Consider the following 24,504-nt stretch of genomic DNA (forward strand, 5'->3'; position numbering starts at 1 on the left):
ACAAGGTGCAATCTGAGAGTTGAAATGAGTTCCTTAGTGTGCAAAACAAATACATAACATCAAACGAAGCTGAAAAAAATCAAAAGACTGACAGAGGGTGTTACAACTTTATTTTTATAGATTACTGTAGATAAGCGGAGAAACAATAGAAATGTAGGAAGTTGAAAAGATTTGACATTTGAAAAGAGTTAGAAAGTAATTCAGTAAAATAAATGAGAGCAAAGTAAAGCACAACAGGATAAATGCATTAAGTTAACACAGATAGAATAAACAGAAGACAGAAAGATGAGTTTTCAGCCTTTATTTATATGCTACTGTATATATATATATTGTATCAAGTTTGTAGGAATTTTATATACTTAATATATATAGCATATAATGTATTTTTCACTTTACAGCCACAAAATGGATGTCAAAACCAGAATGTACGCAATATCAGTTCCGTAATGGTATTTTGTTGGCGGATGATAAGTACTTGTCAGACTATCCACAAATTGAGTATAAAGAGAAAAAAAATGAAAAAGAAAAAGATACAGAGGACAAGTCAAATGAACAGACTTCTCAACCTTTAGCTCTCAAAGCAAATGAAAATGAGAAAAACTGTGTGACCTCCGATAGTTCTGAAAGTCTACCTCAAGAGGAACATGGGGCTAAAATCCCAAGGACTTCCAAAAGCTCTTCACCTAAAGTGCGTAGGACACCTAATAACAGTATAGTGCCTATTGTTAAAGGAGAAAAAAAACAGAAAAGCTCAACCAAAAGCACCAGTCCTTCTAGAGAGACGGGTAAAGACAGCTGTTCTCCTAGTCTGAATATTCATTCAGAACTCATAATGAGGTATGTTTTTATTTTTTAATATATTTTCTTTTGTTCTTATTTTCTAGTGATTATATTTGTTTTGCATTTATATTATTTTGCATACAATTGCCATGCTAGAAGTAATAATTTACATTTTCTTGGTTTATTTCAAGTATTGATATACAATGCCTTAAAAAGAATGAGATTGTAAGTTTTTAGACATTTTACAACTTTCATTTCCTGATAGTTGACCTATGAAGCATACCTTTATGGGCTATATTGTCTCATGTATTGTACTTTAAGACAGGCAACAACTTTTTTCTGTATGAGAAGTCTTTTTTATTTCAAGGAAATAAAAATATAAGGTTGAACACACTTACCTGATTAAAAAAATTACTTTATTAACACGTTGTTTTGAATCAGCAGGTTAATTACAACATTAAGTGTATAATTCTCAACACATTTGTTGCAGTTTGTATGAGTACTGTACCTCTTGGAAAACCTTACTAAATTGTGTTCAGTCCCTCTAATATTCTGTATGTGTTGTTGCAGTGAATGATTGTAAAATAAAAATGTTTTCCAAAACAGAAATTACATAGAATTAAGTCACACATAATTTAAATTTTCAGTCTTTTTCAGTCCTTCAAAAAAGTATATAGCATTTTAAAGGTGCAACTAATACATCAGACTTAAGATACTCTCTGAACTGGTACTAAATTCTTAGTGAGTTGTAACCCAGTTGATTTTACTCAGCCTGTGATTGTTGATATAGGTACACAAGTAGAGCATACACATAGGAATGGATGGTACAGCCTCTTCCAACAGCAAGTATAGACTCATTGTTACTTAATTTATTCAAATTACCAATGCCTAAGTTTTGATACAGCATTAAAACTGATAGCTGGTAGGGTCAGACCTTGCTCTCTCTCTTAAGCCTAGAAACCAGCAATTTTTTCATCTTCTAGCTATTTTCTGTTTCTGATAAGTGTTGTGGGTGGCATGGTGGTGCAGTGGTAGTGTTGCTGCCTCACACTAAAGAGACCTGCGTTCGCTTCCCGGGTGCTCCCTGTGTGGAGTTTGCATGTTCTCCCCATGTCTGTGTGGGTTTCCTCCGGGTCCTCCGGTTTCCTCTCATAATTCAAAGACATGCAGGTTAGGTGCATTGGTGATCCTAAATTGACCCTAGTGTGTGTGTGTGTGTGACTTGCGGTGGGCTGACGCCCTGCCCGGGGTTTGTTCCTGCCTTGGCTGGGATTGGCTCCAGCAGACCCCCGTGACCCTGTGTTAGGATATAGCGGGATGGATGGAGGATAAGTGTTGTTCTATCAAATTTCCTTAAAATATTATTCTTTTAAGTAAAAATGCATTGAAAGAATATGAAAAAAGTATTCATTGTCACTTCACTGATTGTCCAGTTCAAATAACAAACACACAATGCACCAGCTAAAGTAATGTGGTTCAATACACTCAAGGAATGTTAAAATTATTTTAAGTAAACATTTAAATCATGTAATTATGACCTCTAGATACATAAACTGGTTTGAAACAGCGTAAGGATATACATACAGAAGTGAATACAGATGAAGTAATATACTCTTATGCAAATTGATCTTAAACCTATAGACCTTGTGAAACTTACCCATTACATGTTGTACATAATAAAATGATATATCTGTATAGAGCAGCATGTCATTTGATTGATAAAAACCTTTTGTTCAGATTCATTCTTTACAATTTATATACAGAAACTGGCTTTACAACAACAACAAAAAAGAATAGTGAAAGTGAACAGCCAGATTGATTGCTTGTCCCTTACATAAGCAGATATGAGTTTAATTATTTTCTGTGACTTGAGGCTTTAATGAATAAAATATTTTGTGCTGTAACTGGGCACATATAGATTTTGTGACAAATAAATAGGTTGATTCAATCCTTTCAATAGACAACCATACCTAAGCAAAATCCACTCTGCTTTGCCCACCTCACCAAATTATCCTGTTCAGTATATGATACTGCATTATATTTGTAGAAGGCACATGCATGATATTGAGACCTTCATTGACATTTATATCAATAATGTAAACATTTCTTTAATTTCTTGCAAGTCAAAGGTTTTGCTTGAAACAACATCATCTTCACTGCAAGCTAGCTGCTGTGCTGCACATGACACAAGCATATTCAGTTAAAACACTGCAGATCCTTATACAGCACAACTCTCTCAGCTTAAACCATCAAGGGTTCAACTAGGATTAGACATTGTAATAGACTAGAAATTGGTATATTAAAGAAAAGGACATTTCTGTGTATTGCTTTTAGAAAAAAAAAACACACTGGACTGAGGCAGTAACATAATTAATTGCCAAAGATGCTATTAAGCGTCTGTCAGCCCAGAACCCACCCCAAGGTCTATGCTTTAAGAAAAGGTGGCAGCATTTTGCATGCAGATTCTGTTGGAAAGGTCAAGTTTACCAATGATAGCACTCTTGTGAGTGTCATTACAAAAGATAACTATTGTATATAAAGGAATGAAGCAACTTAACTGATTATGCTGTGTAGCTTAAATGATCTGTAATGAAATGCCAAGAAAACAAATTAATTAATGTTCACCTTTAAGAAAGGCTAAAGATTACCCTTGCTTTTATACAAAACTGGCCATATTGTAGAAGCGGTGCAATTTTTCAAGTTCCTGGGTACCACCATTCCAAGTATTTTGATACAGGAAGCTACTTAAGCTATCATGGTTTGGAGCCCCCCACAGAAACTTCATTTATGAAAAGTGATTTAACCTTCTACATTTATGGCTTGGCATTGTATCTCCGTTATCTCAATCACTGTCAGAATGTAGCCAGAGGGAATGGTACGCAACACTTCAGAAGTCGCTGGTTGCCACCTCCCTAATATAGAAACATAAAACCATTGCAGATGGAAATATTGAGCCATTAAGATCCTTTCTAACTCATCAAACTTTGTTCATACTTCTGGTTAACAACTCAGGTCAAAGAACTCCAGAACTACCGCAGATCTGACTAGAGATACTTGTTGTATCGACAGAAGTATCAGCAGCAGCAGTTATGATAGCAGTAGTAGTAGTAATAGTAATATAGTTGCATGTATAGAGTACAGTGAAATTTTTACTTGCATATCCATTCAACATGTAACACTCACAAACTGAGAGATGAATGAAGTTAACACTTTAGCCATATGCATATTGTGCACAAATTTGACTATTATATCTAAGTGTGTTAAATTAGTTGTTTGTGATTTGTTAGGTAATAGAGATTACAGTTATGCTGTAACTTTGTGCTAATGTTTTGTTTGTATGAGCTTCACAAATAAAAATTCAATGCAACTAGTTATTAGGGCAATAAACTACTTTTTACTTACATGCTTTACTTTAAGTGTCCCTTTGATGTTTATAACATTCTTTACTAAAATATTTCTTCATATGGATACATATCATGTTTTAATATGTTGGGGTCACCATGCCAGGAGTATATCTGACATTAGGTTGGTAACTTGTCCCCCTAGTAGTTCATGTACTATGGATGAGCCAGCAGTGAGTCAGAGACACAGCAAAAGAGTTGCAGGTGTCAAACATTGCAATATGCATATTTATTACTAAGAGTCCAAAGTGCAGTTAAAATCCAATAAACACAAACTCAAAGCAGTGCAAAAAAACAAATGTCATAAATAGCTGAAACAATTAAAAATCCCAAGCAGCATCCCTCTTTCTCTTTGCCCTTTCATTACTCCAGATCCCCAATGAAGCATTGTCTTGCTGTCTAATTGGCAACCACATCACTTATTTCACAACCTTTCTAGATTAAAATGCAAGCAATGAATTACTTGCTCCACCTACTCCATCCATTTGCAGAATTTCCATTGGCCTTGCTGTACCACAGATCAGCAGTTCTGACACCTTTTGCTCCTTAACTGGGTCACACTTCCAGCTCCAGTCAATAACCACAGGGAACTCACTCTGCTTCCACAAGTAGGTGCCCACAGTTTAAAATTGATCACAAACTCCCCTTGTCACAGCAATCCTGTCACAGGTTATGCCTCTTGTCAACAAAAGAACCTACATGCTGCATCAAGATCGCTCAGACTGGCTAATCTGCAACTCTTATTCCTCAGTCACACAAAACTAACTTCTCTCATTCCTCTGATCTGTAAGTCATTGCCAAGTCCGTGGTGCAGTTAATGACAGCAAGACAACACTGATCACTAGATTGCACGTGCATGTTAACTAGCTTTTCATCATCCGCTCCATGTGAACCCGTCCTTACCAGCAATGTCTACCTTCCCGGACCACACCTGCCATTTCAAAACTGGCCTGGTGACACAGAATGTCACATAATGCATTTACATTTTTTAATTTGTATGTGACAGGCAGAATTGGCACACATGTTTGGCAAAATTAAAGTTCCTGGTTGATAGGGTAAATTGTTGAATATACCCTACAGTTCTGTTTCCTCTAATGATCCAGAATGCGGCCATCTCTTAGATCTCTGAAGTGCAAAGTAGTCAGTATTGCTTCACCAGCTCAAGTTACTTATTGTTCAATTCAGAGTTAAGAAAGGCTCATCTGGATAAAAAAATAGTAATCTGGAAGTTTATATTATAAACATGTATGAGTCTTAAGTGGCTTATTATAGTATTTGTCTGTTTACTGGATTTATTGACATTCCCTAGATTAGCAGAAGTTAGTAGCTGAGTGTGTTAAAATGTGCAACATGAATTTAATATACTTATCTTTTCAGTCTCTTTATACAGTTATAGGACTGATGAGTTGCTAAAAATGTTATACAACATGGTAACAAATGAGTAATCTTGTAACATTATTTTTTTCTTTTGAAGATTAGAACAGGATGTTAAAAAATTAAAAGCAGATCTACAGACAAGTAAGCAGACTATTCAGGAACTCCGCAGCCATGTGTGCAACCTGACCAACAGTGAAAGAAGCCTTCGGCCAGAAATTGCACTTCTTCGACAAACCAATGACCTTCTACAAAATAAGTATGTTTTCCTTCCAGCATTACTGAGAACAGTGCCCTTGTAATGCTAATAATGTGCTTATGACACTAGTTACTCTTTATATGTTGTAAAGATTTATTTCTTTAAAGGTGTTAAAAAGTCAATAATTTTTCGTTTTTTGTAGAATTTTGTGCATTATGAAGGCAAAGCAGAGGGACAAGCAAACTGCAGTTCTACTGGATAAAAAGATAAGAACAGAAATGGAGGCTCGTACAAGCTTGGAGCAGCAGCTTTTAGAAATGAAAATTAAAAAAACAGATGATTCATGTACAGTTTCTCAGGGTGCTGTTCCAGCAGATCGGTAATTTTTACCTAAATTTAATTGGATAATATTTGTTGTTCTTTCTTTTAGGAGTTTTTAATAATTAGCAGTGTTTGACTAAAATAATGTAAGGCTATCATTGCCAGAAGACACGTGTTAATCTAATACCAGAGTACTGTACTTGATTTTAATATTAATATAAAATAAAAATCAAAAAAATTGCGTAAAAAGAAAATCAGCAATGGGGGCCAACCAAATACCTTAAAGTGACAATTATTTGCTGCATTTAAAATAAGCATAAAATACCCCTAAAATCATAGTAATGCCTGTAACTTCATTAAGCGGCAAAAGACTATTAATTCACAGATACTTGTTGTATTCACAAAATAAATGTCTGTTAAAAAACATGTTTTTCACCTATTAAAAAGTGTTACATATTTCAAATCAGTACAGAAATCCTAAAAGAATGAAAACCTAACTCAGAATAACTTTTGTGCATTTTGAGATACCTTCAAAAGGATGTGAAGTTCTATTGAAAAAAGGAAGTGATTTTGAGATATCTCAGAATTAATTCCAGATATCTTAAAATGTAAAGAAACAAGATACAGTATTTGACTTGAGTTACAGATATCTGAAAGGCTTAATTTGAGATATTCATAAATGTTAATTTGCATGACATAAAAATAACATATTAAATTTACTTGTTGCACAGAAGATGATCTACAGTCGTGCTTAAAAGTTTATGAACCCTTTAGAATTTTCTATATTTCTGCATAAATATGACCTAAAACATCATCAGATTTTCACTCAAGTCCTAAAAGTAGATAAAGAGAAACCAGTTAAACAAATGAGACAAAAATAATATATTTGGTAATTTATTTATTGAGGAAAATGATCGAATATTACATATTTGTGAGTGGCAAAAGTATGTGAACCTCCAGGATTAGCAGTTAGTTTGAAGGTGAAATTCGAGTCAGGTGTTTTCAATCAATGGGATGACAATCAGGTGTGAGTGGGCACCCTGTGTTATTTAAAGACCAGGATCTATCAAAGTCAGCTCTTCACAACACATATTTGTGGAAGTGTATCATGGCATGAACAAAGGAGATTTCTGAAGAGTTTTTGTATCCCTCATGGAACATGAGTTGAGAAGTTAATCAAACATTTATTAAATTCATTGATTAAAGGCTCCTACCACGGCAAATATAGTTTAATACATGAGAGGTGATTAGTGATAACAACTGAAGCTGATATACTCAAGAAGCACATGTGTAAAGTTTTCGTGTGCCTTGAATTACATACTTCAAATAAGTTTTACGTACAGAAATCAAGTATACATATGTATAGAAATTAACTTATACATATTTTTCTATATATAATATTTTAAGTATTTTGAAAACACTCTTTGATGTAACTTTGCATTAATATCAATTAATAATTAATATCAAAAACATCAATAATAGCAATATTGCCTACCTAATTTGTATGACATTTACTTCCTTACTGTATAACTAGTAAGATGGCTGTTATAAATTTAGTAAAATTTTAATAAAGCTCATGTAATTGCATATTGGCCAAATGGTTGATGGTTATTTTGATATAGTTTTTAAATGTAACAATGATTTAACTGAACTTAAAAAAAAAAACACAATTTTGAATGAAAGCAGACAGTTGTCATTTACATGTTTTTTTCTCAGACAACATCAAAAAAGGAAAATGCTGTTGTGTTAAAAAATCTAACTGCAGTTTCAACTGAATGGAATAAATTGTTAAACGTTTGAATCGTACATTTACAAAACATTATTTTTTTAATTAGAACTCACATATGATCAGTCTTTTTTTGTTGTTATGTAAGACATTGTAAACATATTCAAAACCATAACTTCTAAAGCTGTGTGTCCTGGTTTGTAGGACAGGAGTCAAATAGTAAAGTAAAAAGTAGCCATAAGTAGCTCTAAATGTCTTAAACAATTGTTTTATATTTGAATAAAAACTGAAAACCATTGCATTGTAATAGCAGCTGTTGTAGTTGTAGCAGAAGTAGCAGTAATAGTACCAGTGAATATAGTAAAGGAAAATTCTTATTTATATGCCCAACCAGTAGTCAACATGTAGCAAACACTCATTCACGTCATTTATGATAAGAAATGCAAGCTCTACACATGGCATGGCACCTTAGCTAGAATCTGAACTTGGAGCATACAGGTATGTACTAGGAGGTTGCAGGGCATAGTACTGTGTAACATTTCTTCCATCAACCTCATGTTTTTTGAAACAAAAAACACATTTGACTCATAGTTGATTGATTCTAAATTTGCCCTAGTGTGTGCTTGATGTGTTTGTATGTGTCCTGCAGTGGGTTTGCACCCTGCCTGGGATTGGTTCCTGCCTTGTGCCCTGTGTTGGCTGGGATTGGCTCCAGCAGACCCCCGTGACCCTGTGTTTGAATTCAGCGGGTTGGAAAATGGATGGATGGATACTTTAAGCATTGACACAAAACAATTCCATTACTGTTATGTAGATATATCATCTACTAATTTACTGCCATTTTAGTTCACTTAATGTAACTTTATGGTAATTCGATTAGGCAACTTTTCTTTATTTTCCTTCCTGGTGTCCTTTTTAAGGCTTATTTTACTTTTTTATTTTTGCTTTTCAAAAGACCCATTCTTTTTCTGATTGTCTATTTACTCCAAATTTTTATAATTATTAAATGCACATCAGATGTACTCATAACAAATAGGCCTGAAGGTTGGAAACTATTTCACTTATTACCAGCTGTTATCTGTTCAAAAAATGGCATTGGCAATCATACATGGTGAAATCTGAAGACAAATGTTCTCCTCCTATTAGTTGTCTGTTGCCCGGCACTGTACTTTCTGCTTGTGTGGTTTTTACTTAAATTTAGTTCTGATAAGGCACAAAAAATTTAACATAAGCAATGTAATCAATTAAATAATGTGTGTGTTTATATAATATGTAGTATATCATATATATATATATATATATATATATATACTGTATATATATAACATATATACAGTATATATATATACCGTAATAGATATATATTATTAACAATAAACATTGAAGTATAAGCATAGGTATACATTTAAATATTCTGTGTTAAAACAATGTCTATTAATATACATTGATAATTTATTAAAATGCTAATTAGAAAATGGAATATTGTCAAGAAAAGTAATTTGCTTTGCATAGTATTTTAAATTAGCATTATTTATAATAGTTTAAAATACATCACACTGTTATGCTGAAATAGATAAAAGTATATTGATAATTAATCTGGGCCAGAATTAATCTGATATCCTTTTTTATTCTGTATTTTATTTACATTTCTTGAAGTGCTGGATTTATATTCTTGACTGTTTATTATTGCAAATGTCATTCTTTTAGGCAGGAACATGTGGAAAACTTGAAGAAAAAAGCTAAAGAACTGGAAAGTGAATACAAACTGCTTCAACAGGAATTTCAGAAAAGAGAACGACAAAAATTAGCCTTAGAAAATGAAGCAGAGGTATATGTAAATATTTTTGCTTATGTACAGTATCTATATGTATGTAACACTATTATTATATATTTTCGAAAAAGCATATAGTCAGGTTTAATGATATAACCTCTTCATTTAAAAAATATTGATGATGAGAGTAGAATATTTTAGCTTGGTAATGCTCCCATCCATCCAGCCAATGGCTTATCTAGCATTTGCAGATATCAGGGTCCTAGTCTGCTTATTGCATATTAAGTGCATATTCTTGTACAGTTATAAAGTTTTCCTCATTAGTGTTTCAAGTATGTTCTTACAGTTGTATAAAATCAGAGTGTTTGGGGTGGTGGATCCCTCTTGGGGTGTCACCCACTTTCATAAAATGGTATTAAATTGATCCGGAGCTAGGTGCATTATTTATATTATGGGCATATAGATTGGGGGATAGGCACAGTAGATCAAAGTGTTAAGCCTTTGAAGCCATGAGTGATCAGTGGATTAAAAAGACTGACAACAGTGTAAACTAAATATCATAAAAATCTGAATCACCAAGATTTTAACTCATTTGTGTATGCATATATATACTGTATATGGTATACTGTGGCTGTTGAATGAATGTTTTCCCTTTCATCAACAAAACACAAAGTGATAGAATTTCTTATTAAATAAATGGTGTCACATTCTTCAGAAATATTTCACAACCTTCAGCTTCTGTCTTCTTTTTTCTTTATTACCTTAAGATGTCCACGTCTATTCAAAAACGTACAGTGGTGTGAAAAACTATTTGCCTCCTTCCTGATTTCTTATTCTTTTGCATGTTTGTCACACAAAATGTTTCTGATCATCAAACACATTTAACCATTAGTCAAATATAACACAAGTAAACACAAAATGCAGTTTTTAAATGATGGTTTTTATTATTTAGGGAGAAAAAATCCAAACCTACATGGCCCTGTGTGAAAACGTAATTGCCCCTTGTTAAAAAATAACCTAACTGTGGTGTATCACACCTGAGTTCAATTTCCGTAGCCACCCCCTGCCCGATTACTGCCACTCCTGTTTCAATCAAGAAATCACTTAAATAGGAGCTGCCTGACACAGAGAAGTAGACCAAAAGCACCTCAAAAGCTAGACATCATGCCAAGATCCAAAGAAATTCAGGAACAAATGAGAACAGAAGTAATTGAGATCTATCAGTCTGGTAAAGGTTATAAAGCCATTTCTAAAGCTTTGGGACTCCAGCGAACCACAGTGAGAGCCATTATCCACAAATGGCAAAAACATGGAACAGTGGTGAACCTTCCCAGGAGTGGCTGGGCGGCCAAAATTAGCCCAAGAGCGCAGAGGCGACTCATCCGAGAGGTCACAAAGACCCCAGGACAACGTCTAAAGAACTGCAGGCCTCACTTGTCTCAATTAAGGTCAGTGTTCACGACTCCACCATAAGAAAGAGACTGGGCAAAACGGCCTGCATGGCAGATTTCCAAGACACAAACCACTGTTAAGCAAAAGAACATTAGGGCTCGTCTCAATTTTGCTAAGAAACATCTCAATGATTGCCAAGACTTTTGGGAAAATACCTTGTGGACTGATGAGACAAAAGTTGAACTTTTGGAAGGCAAATGTCCCGTTACATCTGGCGTAAAAGGAACACAGCATTTCAGAAAAAGAACATCATACCAACAGTAAAATATGGTGGTGGTAGTGTGATGGTCTGGGGTTGTTTTGCTGCTTCAGGACCTGGAAGGCTTGCTGTGATAGATGGAACCATGAATTCTACTGTCTACCAAAAATCCTGAAGGAGAATGTCTGGCCATCTGTTCGTCAACTCAAGCTGAAGCGATCTTGGGTGCTGCAACAGGACAATGACCCAAAACACACCAGCAAATCCACCTCTGAATGGCTGAAGAAAAACAAAATGAAGACTTTGGAGTGGCCTAGTCAAAGTCCTGACCTGAATCCAATTGAGATACTATGGCATGACCTTAAAAGGCGGTTCATGCTAGAAACCCCTCAAATAAAGCTGAATTACAACAATTCTGCAAAGATAAGTGGGCCAAAATTCCTCCAGAGCTGTAAAAGACTCATTGCAAGTTATCGCAAACGCTTGATTGCAGTTATTGTTGCTAAGGGTGGCCCAACCAGTTATTAGGTTCAGGGGCAATTACTTTTTCACACAGGGCCATGTAGGTTTGGATTTTTTTCCCTAAATAATAAAACCATCATTTAAAACTGCATTTTGTGTTTACTTGTGTTATATTTGACTAATGGTTAAATGTGTTTGATGATCAGAAACATTTTGTGTGACAAACATGCAAAAGAATAAGAAATCAGGAAGGGGCAAATAGTTTTTCATACCACTGTATGAATCATTCACAATGTCAGCCCTTTATTTATTTATGTAGATTATTTGGGCTTACTATGTATATCAAATAATATATTTTTAAAAGACAGACACTGCCAAAATTATTTTAAATTTTCATCTTAATAGCATATATAAATCGTATCAGGTATTTGTGAAAAATATTAGTTCCTCTCTTGGATATGTAGATAGACAAATGTTTATGGAATACAATTTAATTCCCTTTATGGACTGCTAACAGAATTATACTTATGTGACTATTAAAATAACCAGGCTGGGGTAAGTTTTCCAAAAAGAATGAGTCCTGGAGAATAATGAGCAGCATTACATTTGTACTTGCATAACTCATGTGCTGTTTTTTAATGGGTTTCCAATAACCCCCTCTTAATAGGGAATTTTTCAAGCGAGTATAAAGCTGTTTAGCAAAAATCATCATAAGTCAGTGGAAAAACATCCAACTGACAATACTTCATTATGTTTGTGATTCTTTTCATCCTCTGGTGGAATGTAAAAGATCTGTAAAAAGTGATATTAAATAAGAACATGGCATTTTTACTTAATAATAAATAAGGCAAAATATACAAATAAGCAAAAAATTATTCACCAGTTGGTTCTAAGGTGAACACAACATAGATGCACCATAAAAGAAAAACACATTTTTCTAAAGAAGAGTTTGTTCTTCTTTTAGAGGACAATGAAGTGTTGTTGTTGTTTAAAGCACACAGCAACAGTAAGAAGAAAGAAAAGTCAGAAAAGATAGTAAAGAAAATAAGTGTGTGTACATCACAACCTTACTACTGTATTTTCAGAAACACCACCTAGATAGCTTGGGGTCAATTGGTGAACTGTTTGTGTATTCTGTATTTTAAATAGTCTGTTATTTTTCATAATTCTTAAGTGAAGATAAGTGAATAATGCTTTATACTGTATATTAAAGAATTCCCACACTCCTTCGACCTGCATATATTCCATACCAGTGAGAATTTTGACATTTCCTATATCTCTTCATTCTTGTCTTTTGCGGGCACCATTGATATGCAACATTACATAAATACAGTGTAGTACAACTGAGATAAAAATCTGATACCAACTTATAACTTATAAAAGCAATAAAGGACTGTTTTCCATATACCTGTATCGCACTGCACTGTGCTGTGGATTTGCTGATGTGTTGTATTGAGTTGTATTGTTCTTCAGCCATCATCTTGGGTATTCATTAGAGGTGTAAACAGCTATCATCCTGCAACCATCCACCACTAAACTCGACATTTCCTTGCATTATAACTTAATGCTGAATTGGCCTAGATAAAGACATTATGTGTAATCCCAGGCCACTCTGCCACAATATTCATAAAAGGTCCATAGTGACTGCAGATCACCTGTGTATAAAATGGAAAAAACCTTTATGGCAGGCTCCAAAGGCTGGAAGTATGAATGGGTATCAGCCTCAACCTAGTGATTTCACTTAAATAATGTGTAAGGCATGGCCATGTTCATAAGGTTGTATTTGTTTAATTCAATGGACATCTTCTTCTGCATAGGTTTTCTTTATTACAACCATATTGTGTCTCCCAAGAATGCATCTACTCAAATATAAGTCTCAGTATTCTTAATTTTTAGAGTACTATTTATTATTTCTTATTATTTCTTAATGTTTAAAAACATTTAGCTATTATGGAGTGGGTCTAGGAGCACACAGACTACCAAGGATTTAAACTTTGGTAATTTAAAACTTCAATAAATTTTGGAAACACTCGTAAATTAACAAATTAATCTTAAGATGAAGTTCATAGTGCCTTTAGTATTACAATGCTTTCAAGAAAATCACCCCTAATTACATAACCGAAGACCTTCCGGAAGTCCATACAGAAATAACTGTTAAAACGTTTACTATGTAACTTCAAGTACTGATCACAGCCAAAGAGTTTTTGAAAACGTGAGTCTAATATTTTATGACTTTTTCCCTTATCAGATGCTTTGCAAATATAAAGGTATTGAACAGGATGCTGAAATGTTGTTGTCAGCCTTGTCAGCAATGCAGGATAAAAATCAACACCTGGAATACAATCTAAGTGCCGAAACCAGGATCAAGTTGGATCTCTTTTCTGCACTGGGAGATGCGCGACGACAGCTGGGAATTGCACAAAGTTAGTATTTTTGCCAAAGGTGTTATAGCAAGCACTAAAAGCAATTTTCCATCTGTTTTGTATTCTACTAATGTTCATTCTAACATGAATTGATAATAGTATATATTTATAACAATTATATATTCTTATTTAATGCATTCATTTTTATTTAATAATGAGAGAGGCTTAGAGTATGGTATAAATCTAAAAATATGATAAAATACTTTTTTAATATATAAATTCACATGTGTGTGTACATTAGGGAGAAAGATCACCATCCTAGTGTTTCTCCACATCAGAAACGATGCCAAGGAGCTCAAACATATCAAAAGTATTGCTTTACTAGGGGGCTCTGCCCCCCTGCTTGCTTCACTTGCCAACCCCCGTGCGGGCCCTACATATTAGTCATTTCCTGGATCTACAGCTTGCGACGAATTGTGCTGTGCTTTTGGATAAACACGAATATCAGCTTTGTCTTTGATATCTCAGTCTTTCAAAACTATTATCGCTGACAATTCATCACATGTTGATTTGTGCTGTATGCAAGCGTGATCTTTCAGATTCATATAGCAATCGAAGAAAACTTCTTTGTCCTTGTTTTTCAGATAAATTTTGTGTAATGTGTGATACTTTTGGACGTATGGATGTGTATCCATTATTGGCTGTAGAACTTTTACTACGTCCAATCGTTTAACTCTTTCAATTCTATGTTGCATTGCTTTTCCGTGAGCATAAATATAAACCTGACTGAATTGTGGTTTCTTTGAAATTAAACTTGTAGTAGCTTTAATTGTTGCGGGACCACAGATTCTCATAGTGCATGGTCCTGAATCGTCTAAATCTACGTTTTGAGCATTAAATGATGTGAATGCGAACAGATTATTGATATTTTGCTTGTAGTGTTTGTGGAGTTCACTTTCACCAAATAACAAATCTTTTATTTCTCACCGATACGCGTCTTCATTGGGAAAAAAACACTACTTTTCCCTGATGGCCACACGAACTAGACGATCTACAAGTTTCCAACTTTAACTTTAAAGCCAAACAATATCTACATACTTGTGTCATATCACCTATGTCTATATATTCGATTTCTTTTCACTATTTCGTTATTTCACTGAGTAAATGCGATCTTTACTATCAGTTTTTTTATTTTTTATTTTATTTTAGTACTTTCATAATCTCTAACCTGCTCTGCATGTTTATCGTGCCAATGTTTTTGGACTTCTTTACAATGTTCTACTTTGTTTTCTACTCTTTGACTTTTATTTCCACCCCTGCTTGGACCTGTTAGGTTTTCAATTCTACTTGGTCCGGGCTGATTATAGCTTTCCTTATTTTCTGAATTTGCACTTAGATTATTATGGTTCTTTTTTGAATTCTCTTTTCTCCAACGCTTTTTGGCCTGTTTTCGATGCGCTGCCCTTTCTTCTTCGCTTAGTCGTTAATGTTTCATGTAAAAATTATTGTCTAGAAAAAGAGTACATCGAAGGAATCGAACGGATTGTATGTCTTGTATTAAAATGAGGAAAATGTAAAAATTTATAAGAGCTGAGAGCACAGGAACTGTGTTCTGATAATAGCATTCACACGAATAAGAAGTGAGTGGACAGTGGGCATGGTTAAATCTCCTGGCACAAAGTCTCGTCTTGCGGCACTTGAAATTATCTGTCTGAAAAAGTCTCGTCTTGTCCCAGGATTTTTCTATATAATAGAGTGAAAATTCAAGCAAAATGACACCTTTTATTATAGAGAGATTTTATCAAGTAAAATATTCAAGTGAGGGCAAAGAGAGAAAGAACACCATGAAAACAAACCTTTACTGCCTCCCTAGGTCTTCCTCAACTGGCATTAACCTCTCTCAGAAGTGCCTTACTCTCTTACTGACTTTCTAAGCTGAATGTCAAAGTCTTCCCAGTATGACATTCTGTCTGTCATTTATACACTTTCCTGACAGACATTGTGTTTTCATCTCTTTTCTCCTGCGTGTCAGACCTTCTTGCCTGAGATAAAGAGGTAACTATATGCCCCAAAATCATGTAAACTCAGGTTTTTCTGCAAGTTGGGTATCCCACCATCCACCTATCTGTCCATTTTTATCCATCTTTTTTACATTAACAGTGCTTTATTACAAGGTAAGATTCACTAGTAATATGTGGATTTAAAGTACATATTTTAGTTGCAAAATGAAAATGTTTATATTATGTTCACTTTTACTGTGATTGTGCTTTAATATTTGTTATATTTTTATTAAGCTGTGTACCATTTTTATTTAATAACTATTTGCTTAAGCTAATTTTACATTATCACTATATGTTTACATTTTAAATGCATATTATTAATTTTTGAAGGCTGACTGTCTTCCTTTAAGTGTAAAGTGGCAAAAAGCATTAAAATTTTTTGCCTAATTATAAACACTTTTTATTCTGACTCTGTTGCCAGTAATATGACACAGTCATGTCAAGTATTCTTTTTTAAATTGATTTGAAAGTATAATTTCCTGGAAATTTTTTGGTGTATCATTATTTCTGTAATCATTCCACTTTGGCGTCATAGAGACTGGAGCATATCATGGCAGCATGTGGTGCAAAGTAAAAAACATGGATGGGACACCATTCCATCACAGAGCACATCTACCCACATAGCCATACTCAATCCTACTCCACCGTAGACATACTATACAACATATTTTAAAAAGAAGATCGGTCAAGACAAGGATTTAACCTCTGAATTCTAAAGTTTTAAGTCTTCCCCTTACCATGCAATGGAATAATTGGATTAAGATTAATAGATGGAATGATGTAAAATATACCTTCTTAAAATTCTGCTTTTTGTCACATATATAGTGTTTAATAAATACTGTACATTCAGTGCAGTTCATCCACAGTCTCATGTAATTCTCATTGAATATATGTTTGTTTTTGTTCCCTAGGAAAAATAATGAAACAGGACCAAGAAATTGGGGAGATGAAGCAAAAAATTGCAGAAGTTATGGCTGTCATGCCATATGGTGTGCCACATCAAATAACACCTCAATATTTAACAAAGTTTCTCAATTCTGAGAATTATGTTCTTGACCCTAATGCACTAATGTACCACTGTCTTAAAAAATGAAGCTGTTGTTGTTACCCATCTTATACTTAAGCTTGGAGTGAGCTTACAGAATGTTGCACTATGTAGCTGCTATGGCTCTGAATATGTAGAAGCACTAAACAGTTTTTCTACAAATCTCCATCTGAGGAGTAAAGAGCTGAAGCTGCTCAGCTTTTCAGTGTGAAAATTTATGGACATACTAAAACAGATTAGTCAGAGGACCCAGAAGGTTGGTTAAGGTATACAAAAACCCTAGAAGGGTTTCTAAATTTATGCTTTGTATACATATATAAAAAAATGATTTCTGAATGGCACTTGCTTCATATTACTCTCATTCCTTCAGAAATCTTAATGTGGAAGATCCAGTTATTTTATACTAATGCACAGTTTTGATGATTTTGTATTTGTGCAAGTGAGTTATGTCACTCTTGGACAAAGTACAGACTAAAGTCTATGCGGTTCCAATATATAAAATTGAATTAAAATATATTTTCTTTCAGGGCTGCTAGTGCCATCTAGGATAATACAGCTTGCTCAAAAAGTGTGATAAATTATTTTATGAATTAAATTTTTTATATAATATACCTATTAATGGTATTTCATGTTTTTAAATTAGGCAGTGGTTTCATTCCTAAAATTTGGCTTATGTTAGTAGTATAATTTATACTTAATCATTTTAGGTTTATTTAATCTTGAGATGTTTTTATTTTATAAAATTGGTAGCAGGAAATTTAGTTTTCTTTCTGAACAGAAATATGAACATTTTTGAGAAGACACGTAGATTAACAATGGTATCAGTTTTCTTTACTATAGGTATTACCAATTGTTTATCAGCAATACACAGCTAAAGTGAATTTTACAAAAAAATTTGATTTCATGTTTACTAGTTGCTGAGATGTTACTATGTTATATGTTTATAGAATGTTAAAAAAAGGCTAAAAGTCACCCAATGTATGATTGTTTTCAATTTTTTTGTTGTTTAGAAATGTGTTGTTTACTTTGTTATTCTTCCTAATTAGTTAGAAACTACCATGAGAAGATGATACATGGATGAAAACTTCATTACATTCCTGATACATATTGCATTAATATTATACATATCAGATTTGCAGTTTGTGTGTCATTGTATACATGATAGTCAGTACAACAGAATACAGTATATTGGAAGCATTCTTTTTCTTCAGAGAACAACACTGGAAATTATTCTCACACTCAAATTAGCCTATAGTTTTACAGGTTGGTCAGTGAGATGGCTTAGACATAAAAATGTTAAGTTGTGATTCAAAAAATAGATCATCTAAAGAGTAGCTTCATTAACTGATAGGGAGATCTAATAGTAAGGTGTATTTGTTTATTAATTCTTTGATCCCACAATTGTTTTTTCTTTTACGTTGTACTAGTACTGTGGAAATAGAGGGCATTCTTGTCTGAGTATTTAACTGAATTTTGACAGATTGTTGGAGACAGTGTTCTTTTTATGTAGGTTTTTAAGACTTATGATAGTTTGTCATGAAATACAAATGTGGCTTAAGTAGTAAATATAGTAGTTGTTTATTGTGGAATGTACATATTTTGAGATTTTTTTCTGTCACATTACTATATTTCTAATTACCCTTTCCAACTCAGTGTTGGTTCGAATTCGTTAACATTTTTAATCAATAAATAGCGTAAGGGGTACATGCGGGATGGTGGTTTAACAAATTACTATGTTGCTCTACAAATTTCAAACCACTGTTATGAGGGCATCCTTTTCCATTCCTTGAATGGTTAAATTGTATTTGTTGCTGCTATCACAACATATTATAGTGAGTGGCATTCAAAACATGTATAATCGTTTTTACTGTGTGTATTTAAGCATTTCATGCATTCTTGCTACATAAAAACAGGTAGCTGGGCTATGACAGGTTATTTAAATAGTGTTGCTATAAATCTGCAGCCATATATACATTTGTTTGTAATTTTTCTATGTTTTTAAAAGCTAAGCTTAATCAGAATGTAGAACATGTGTAAAAGGTATGTGCAAATCTTTGTACTTACCTTTGCTTCTTTCTTTAAAACTTTAAAGAATAATTATTTTTTATTTTTGTATACTGTATGTTGGCTTGTATTCTGTATATCTATATTTATTAATTGTTTTGACTTGTAACTTGTTTTTTATGTACTGTTAATATTTCTTTTGTAACTCGGAAGGAAGCGAGCATGTTAATGCACAATTTTAAATCCTTTATGAGGACAAAGTTTATATATAGCCAAAGTGCTATTTCTGAATTTCATGTTTCATACTTTGTAAAAATTTATACTGAAGAAATTTGAATTTATGACTATTTGTAAATCATTAGTGTGAATTAAGTGGTAATCGTGAGTAGCATGTTTCCTCCCGTGTATAGTTTTACACTGTCTTTGCCAGAAGTAATCACCCACAGGGAACTATATTATTACCCTTACCTGATACACTGACATTAAGATGCTGATGACTACTACTTGTCTTAGAAAGAAGGCAATCAAAAACTAAAACAGTTTCATGCATCAGTCAATAGACAGATGCATGATTTTAGACTTTTAATACTTTACATTTTCACAGTAGTTAGTGTAACAGAATTTATATGCATTCCGAATTAACAGATTCTGTACACTTCATCAGAATTTTAGTTTTTTTCTGCTATACATTGTGATCTTTCTTAGTACAGTGGAACCTCGGTATACGTCCTTAATTCGTTCCAGACCCTTTGACTTATACCAAACAGGACGTATACCAAACAAATTTTTCCCATAAGAAATAATGGGAAAATGATTAATCCGTTCCCATGAAAAAAAAAAATCCTATTGCTATTGGCATATTATATATTGATGGGGTTGTATAAAATAATTTAAACACTGCTTAATACTAAAATACATAAATGCAAAACCAATTAGATGAAATAAATGAAAATTTTACCTCACTTTACTTTTTAATAACATCTTTGTTTTTCACAGTCGTAGATACCGTCGTTCTCAGCAAACGGTATGCAACAGCCATGTCCCGGATACGCATGCCACCTTCATACTTTTCAACAATCAATTCAAATTTACGAAAAAACACAAAATCACGTTGTGACGATGCAGGTTTGCTGTATGCTCCCATCTGCTGCCGGGGAGCCTTTGAATCCTACACCGTCGGCACTGCTAATCTCATCGGTAACAACAAAGCAAGGGGATGGTGAAAAAGTGCAAAGTGCTTTTATTAAAACAATTAACAAAACAAGATGTTCAAATTAAAGTGCAGTCTCCAAAGTTCCAATAAATAATCCATAAAATCAGAAGTGAAACGTGGAGGTTAAAAACAACGAAGTTAAAAGCAGGAAGCATTCTTTAAAAACAAAAAAAACAAGAAGCCCAGTGCCTGCTTCCCAACTGGGGAGTCGCCCTACTTGCAGCTGACCTTCGCTCTGCCTGTTTCAGCCACTTTATCCATGCGGCTCTCGCCGCTCTCTCTCTCTCGGCGTCCGTTCTTTCTTTTTACTCCCCTTCTAGCTGACTCCGCTTCTGTTTATCAAGATAAGCAGCCCCAGGAACAATCATGAATGCGGACGGTCCCTCACAAGTGCACTTTGGTGAGAAACGCCCACATCGCTAATCGCCCTGACAACCTTCAGCCACATAACCACCACGCCCCCTCACCAAGCTGCGAGCGCGGTGATTATTTATTTTAAAGCTGGACTTTGACAGGAGCTGTGGACCCGCTATATCACACACGTGAAAGTTCACAGAGAGTTATAGCGGGTTGTTCACTGAATGCTAGCAACTGGCGCACTAACGCTGGTGGGCAGTCGTGGCTTTGCCTCGAAAGAGGTAAACAAGGTTAGCACGCGAGTCGTATTCCAAACAAAGGTCGTATACCAAGCAAAATTTTTTGTGTCCAAACAGGACGTATACCATGTTGGACTTATTCCAAAGCAGACGTATACCGAGGTACCATTGTACTTGTGAATTGTGCCAATTACACACCATTAACACACATCCACATAATTTGCTATGCTGAATTTACAAGCATTTTTAAAGGTGTGCATCACAAATGTTACAGGGAAAATGTGCAAAGACTGGTTAACACTTTTTAGTGTATTTATATTTTATATAATCTTAAATACTTCTGTTTATTTTATTAGAAAGCCAGTTCTCATGATCAGGTTTTTCTTTTAATTTTTAATACACCAAATTTACCCAGTCCAGTCCTTTTATGCAGAGATTAAACTCAATTTAAGAACCAAAAGCCATATCTTTCCTGCCCTTTTAGATTTACATAAATGACACCATGTTCAGATGATAATTTTTATCTTTTGTGTTTAAATGCATCAATCCAAGGTCAGGTTAGTCACATTGTGTAATGTCCTAAACACTTCTTTTTACTGTTTTTGCTTTAATGGCTGATCTATGCTAACTTCTTACAAATACTTGATGGACACCAGATACCATGTTTAAATTTAGATAGTACTTTATTTGTCCCAAGACAAAATTTAACTTTTACAAAAGTTCAAGAAATATAGAAATATTATACCAAATAACAACAATAACCCTCCTCAAACACAGACAAGAATTACAAACAAAATGACAAAACAACTTTTAACTATTGGCCCTTAAACCAAGTATCTTTAATACTTTATTACAGCATCTTTGCATGCAAAAAGAAATTCACTCTTTCCCCACTAAGAAAAGAAAAACTTAATACTCGACTGCTACTGAAACGTTTACCATTTGTTTTTTTATTTGACCAGAACCTGTATTGCTACTTTTTGTCAGATTTTGAACCAATAATTAATAGTTTTACTTTTTCTGTGAACTCACTATATTTAAATTCTAAATGTGTTACTATACAGATTTCCATAGCAGTAGAGTGCTGTACCGTGTTAGCCATAGATGATACAGGAGAAAGCAGGGTGAAATGACACCTTTTATTGGCTAACTAAATAAATTACAAATGCAAGCTTTCGAGGCAGCTAAGGCCCCTGCCTGATGAAAGGGCCTTAGCTGCCTGGAAAGCTTGCAATTGTAATTTATTTAATTAGCCAATAAAAGGTGTCATTTCACCCTGCTTTCTCCTATACAGATTTCCCATAAGTAATCATATAATGTGGTCCTTTTGACACAAAATATATTGTTTGAAAAAATTAAATATAATAAACAGAAATGAATTCAGCACATTTTAAATGATTTTAAACACAAACCTCAAGATTTAAATGTGTGTAGAGGGCAACATTAGTCAAGTTCTAATAGAATATCAATATGACCTATCATGTTCAGGACATTTTTTTTGTTGACAATTTAATCGATTTGAGGCATTTTACTTCATTTGTATTGAACATTTTGGAGTTTTCTTAATTTTTTTTTATATAATTTAATAATTTAACGATCAAAGCTCAAAAGATGATTGTGGGTTATTCTTTAAAATTCTGAGCTATTTTTTTTTCCATTTGTATGGTATTAGAGTCATCCTGGCAGAGTTGGTTGATTGTAACATAACATACATTACACAAATTAAGTGAGTTTGAAAGAACATAACTTTAAATGCTTGGATGTGTCTAATCTGCCTTAGTCCATTACTCTGACTCTGTGAGATCTTCAACAAATAAATTAACATGCCCATGTTCAAATTATTACAAACTATTTATCTTTACACTTATTTATAATCTATGGCAAGCAATGCCTTCCAGTATCAGTTTAGTTAATCTAACATTCACATTTATTCGCATTAAAAAAAAGAGAGACTACCTGAAGAAATATGCATGGACTATTTAAAAATGAGTCCAGGTTGATGGAACTAAAATAAAGCAACAACTAACCACAGCACCATCATGCAACCTGTGAGAGAAAGTCAGAAATTCAAAATGTTCTAAAAATAAAGCCATTGTTTTTTAATCACACGCACACAATGTACAGTAAGGTATTGCAAACACTGAAACAGAGTATTTTTTTTATTGTTATAAGTATTTCTTAACCCTTTACGATAGAGGGAAGTTGTTTGTTTTGCTATTTATTGTTTGCATGGAAAACCTGTCTCATTCATGGGAAATTTATAATTCAACTTTAATGACTTAACATCTTGAATTTTATTTATGTATTTATTCATGTATTTATGTATGTATGTATTTATTTATTTATTTACACCTGAAATTTTACAGAGCAATATTAGGTTTAGTGACCTCTGGATTCAGGTAATTTTTGCTGTACACCAGATGTTGTTATAGATTTAATAAAGGGCTGTTGTCAATGTGTTTTTATAAATAATGTTATGTAATAACAAAAAAAAAATAAAGTTTTGAATTTGAAAATGAGCTGTTCATGAATTCTTGTTTTATAATGAGAGTGTCATCCTTTTCAAACATTTATAAAACTAAAGCTATTTAATTGTATTAGAGAAATATCTGTAAGAATTGCAGAATGGAATTATTCAAAAATAACTACAGTTCTTGAGACTTTTACTGAACAGTACAGTTGAACAGATTCACCTTTCTATCTGACAGAAGACTTAACAAATAATTTAGTTTCCATGGCAAATTGCTTTCCACTGCTTGTCTTTTCTTAGAATGGAAAAGTTTTCATTTTGGTTCATTTCAGGATATGAGCACACAATCAACATGAATACTGCAACTGTAAAGTTACACTTTGCATTGTTATATAATTTCGAGTTTATTTAGTAGTAAATCTTTACCTCATTTTTTAAATTTTGGGTAAGAGGATGATAGATAGATAGATAGATAGATAGATAGATAGATAGATAGATAGATAGATAGATAGATAGATAGATAGATAGATAGATAGATAGATAGATAGATAGATAGATAGATAGATAGATAGATAGATAGATAGATAGATAGATAGATAGATAGATAGATAGATAGATAGATAGATACTTTATTAATCCCAAGAGGAAATTCACATAATCCAGCAGCAGTATACTGATACAAAAAACAATATTAAATTAAATAGTAATAAAAATACATGTAAAAGCAGACAATAACTTTAAATAATGTTAGCATTTACTCCCGGATGGAATTGAAGAGTCGCATAGTGTGGGGAGGAACGATCTCCTCAGTCTGTCAGTGGAGCAGGACAGTGACAAAAGTCTGTCACTGAAGCTACTCCTCTGCCTGGAGATGACACTGTTAAGTGGATGCAGTGGATTCTTCATGATTGACAGGAGTTTGCTTAGTGCCCGTCGCTCTGCCACAGATGTTAAACTGTCCAACTTTACTCCTACAATAGAGCCTGCCTTCTTAACAAGTTTGTCCAGGCGTGAGGCATCTTTCATCTTTATGCTGCACACCGTTGAAGAGGGCATTTGCAAGAACTA

The 24,504-nt window shown here is 33.7% G+C and overlaps 1 protein-coding gene across 1 annotated transcript in view; it reads left to right on the plus strand.

Annotated features, from left to right (window-relative positions):
• The window catches only part of si:dkey-12h9.6 (macoilin), a 69,828-nt gene extending 49,933 nt beyond the window's left edge, over positions 1–19,895 (plus strand). Inside the window, exons 6-11 of the mRNA XM_039748120.1 lie at positions 399–837; positions 5,656–5,814; positions 5,957–6,133; positions 9,509–9,629; positions 13,934–14,108; positions 17,020–19,895. Of these exons, the coding sequence (XP_039604054.1) occupies positions 399–837; positions 5,656–5,814; positions 5,957–6,133; positions 9,509–9,629; positions 13,934–14,108; positions 17,020–17,201 (1,253 nt within the window). The 3' untranslated portion in view covers positions 17,202–19,895. The remainder of the gene's footprint in view (positions 1–398; positions 838–5,655; positions 5,815–5,956; positions 6,134–9,508; positions 9,630–13,933; positions 14,109–17,019) is intronic.
• Positions 19,896–24,504: the final 4,609 nt, after the last annotated feature.

Source organism: Polypterus senegalus, chromosome 3 (assembly GCF_016835505.1).
Source record: "Polypterus senegalus isolate Bchr_013 chromosome 3, ASM1683550v1, whole genome shotgun sequence".
Classification (NCBI taxonomy): domain Eukaryota; kingdom Metazoa; phylum Chordata; class Cladistia; order Polypteriformes; family Polypteridae; genus Polypterus; species Polypterus senegalus.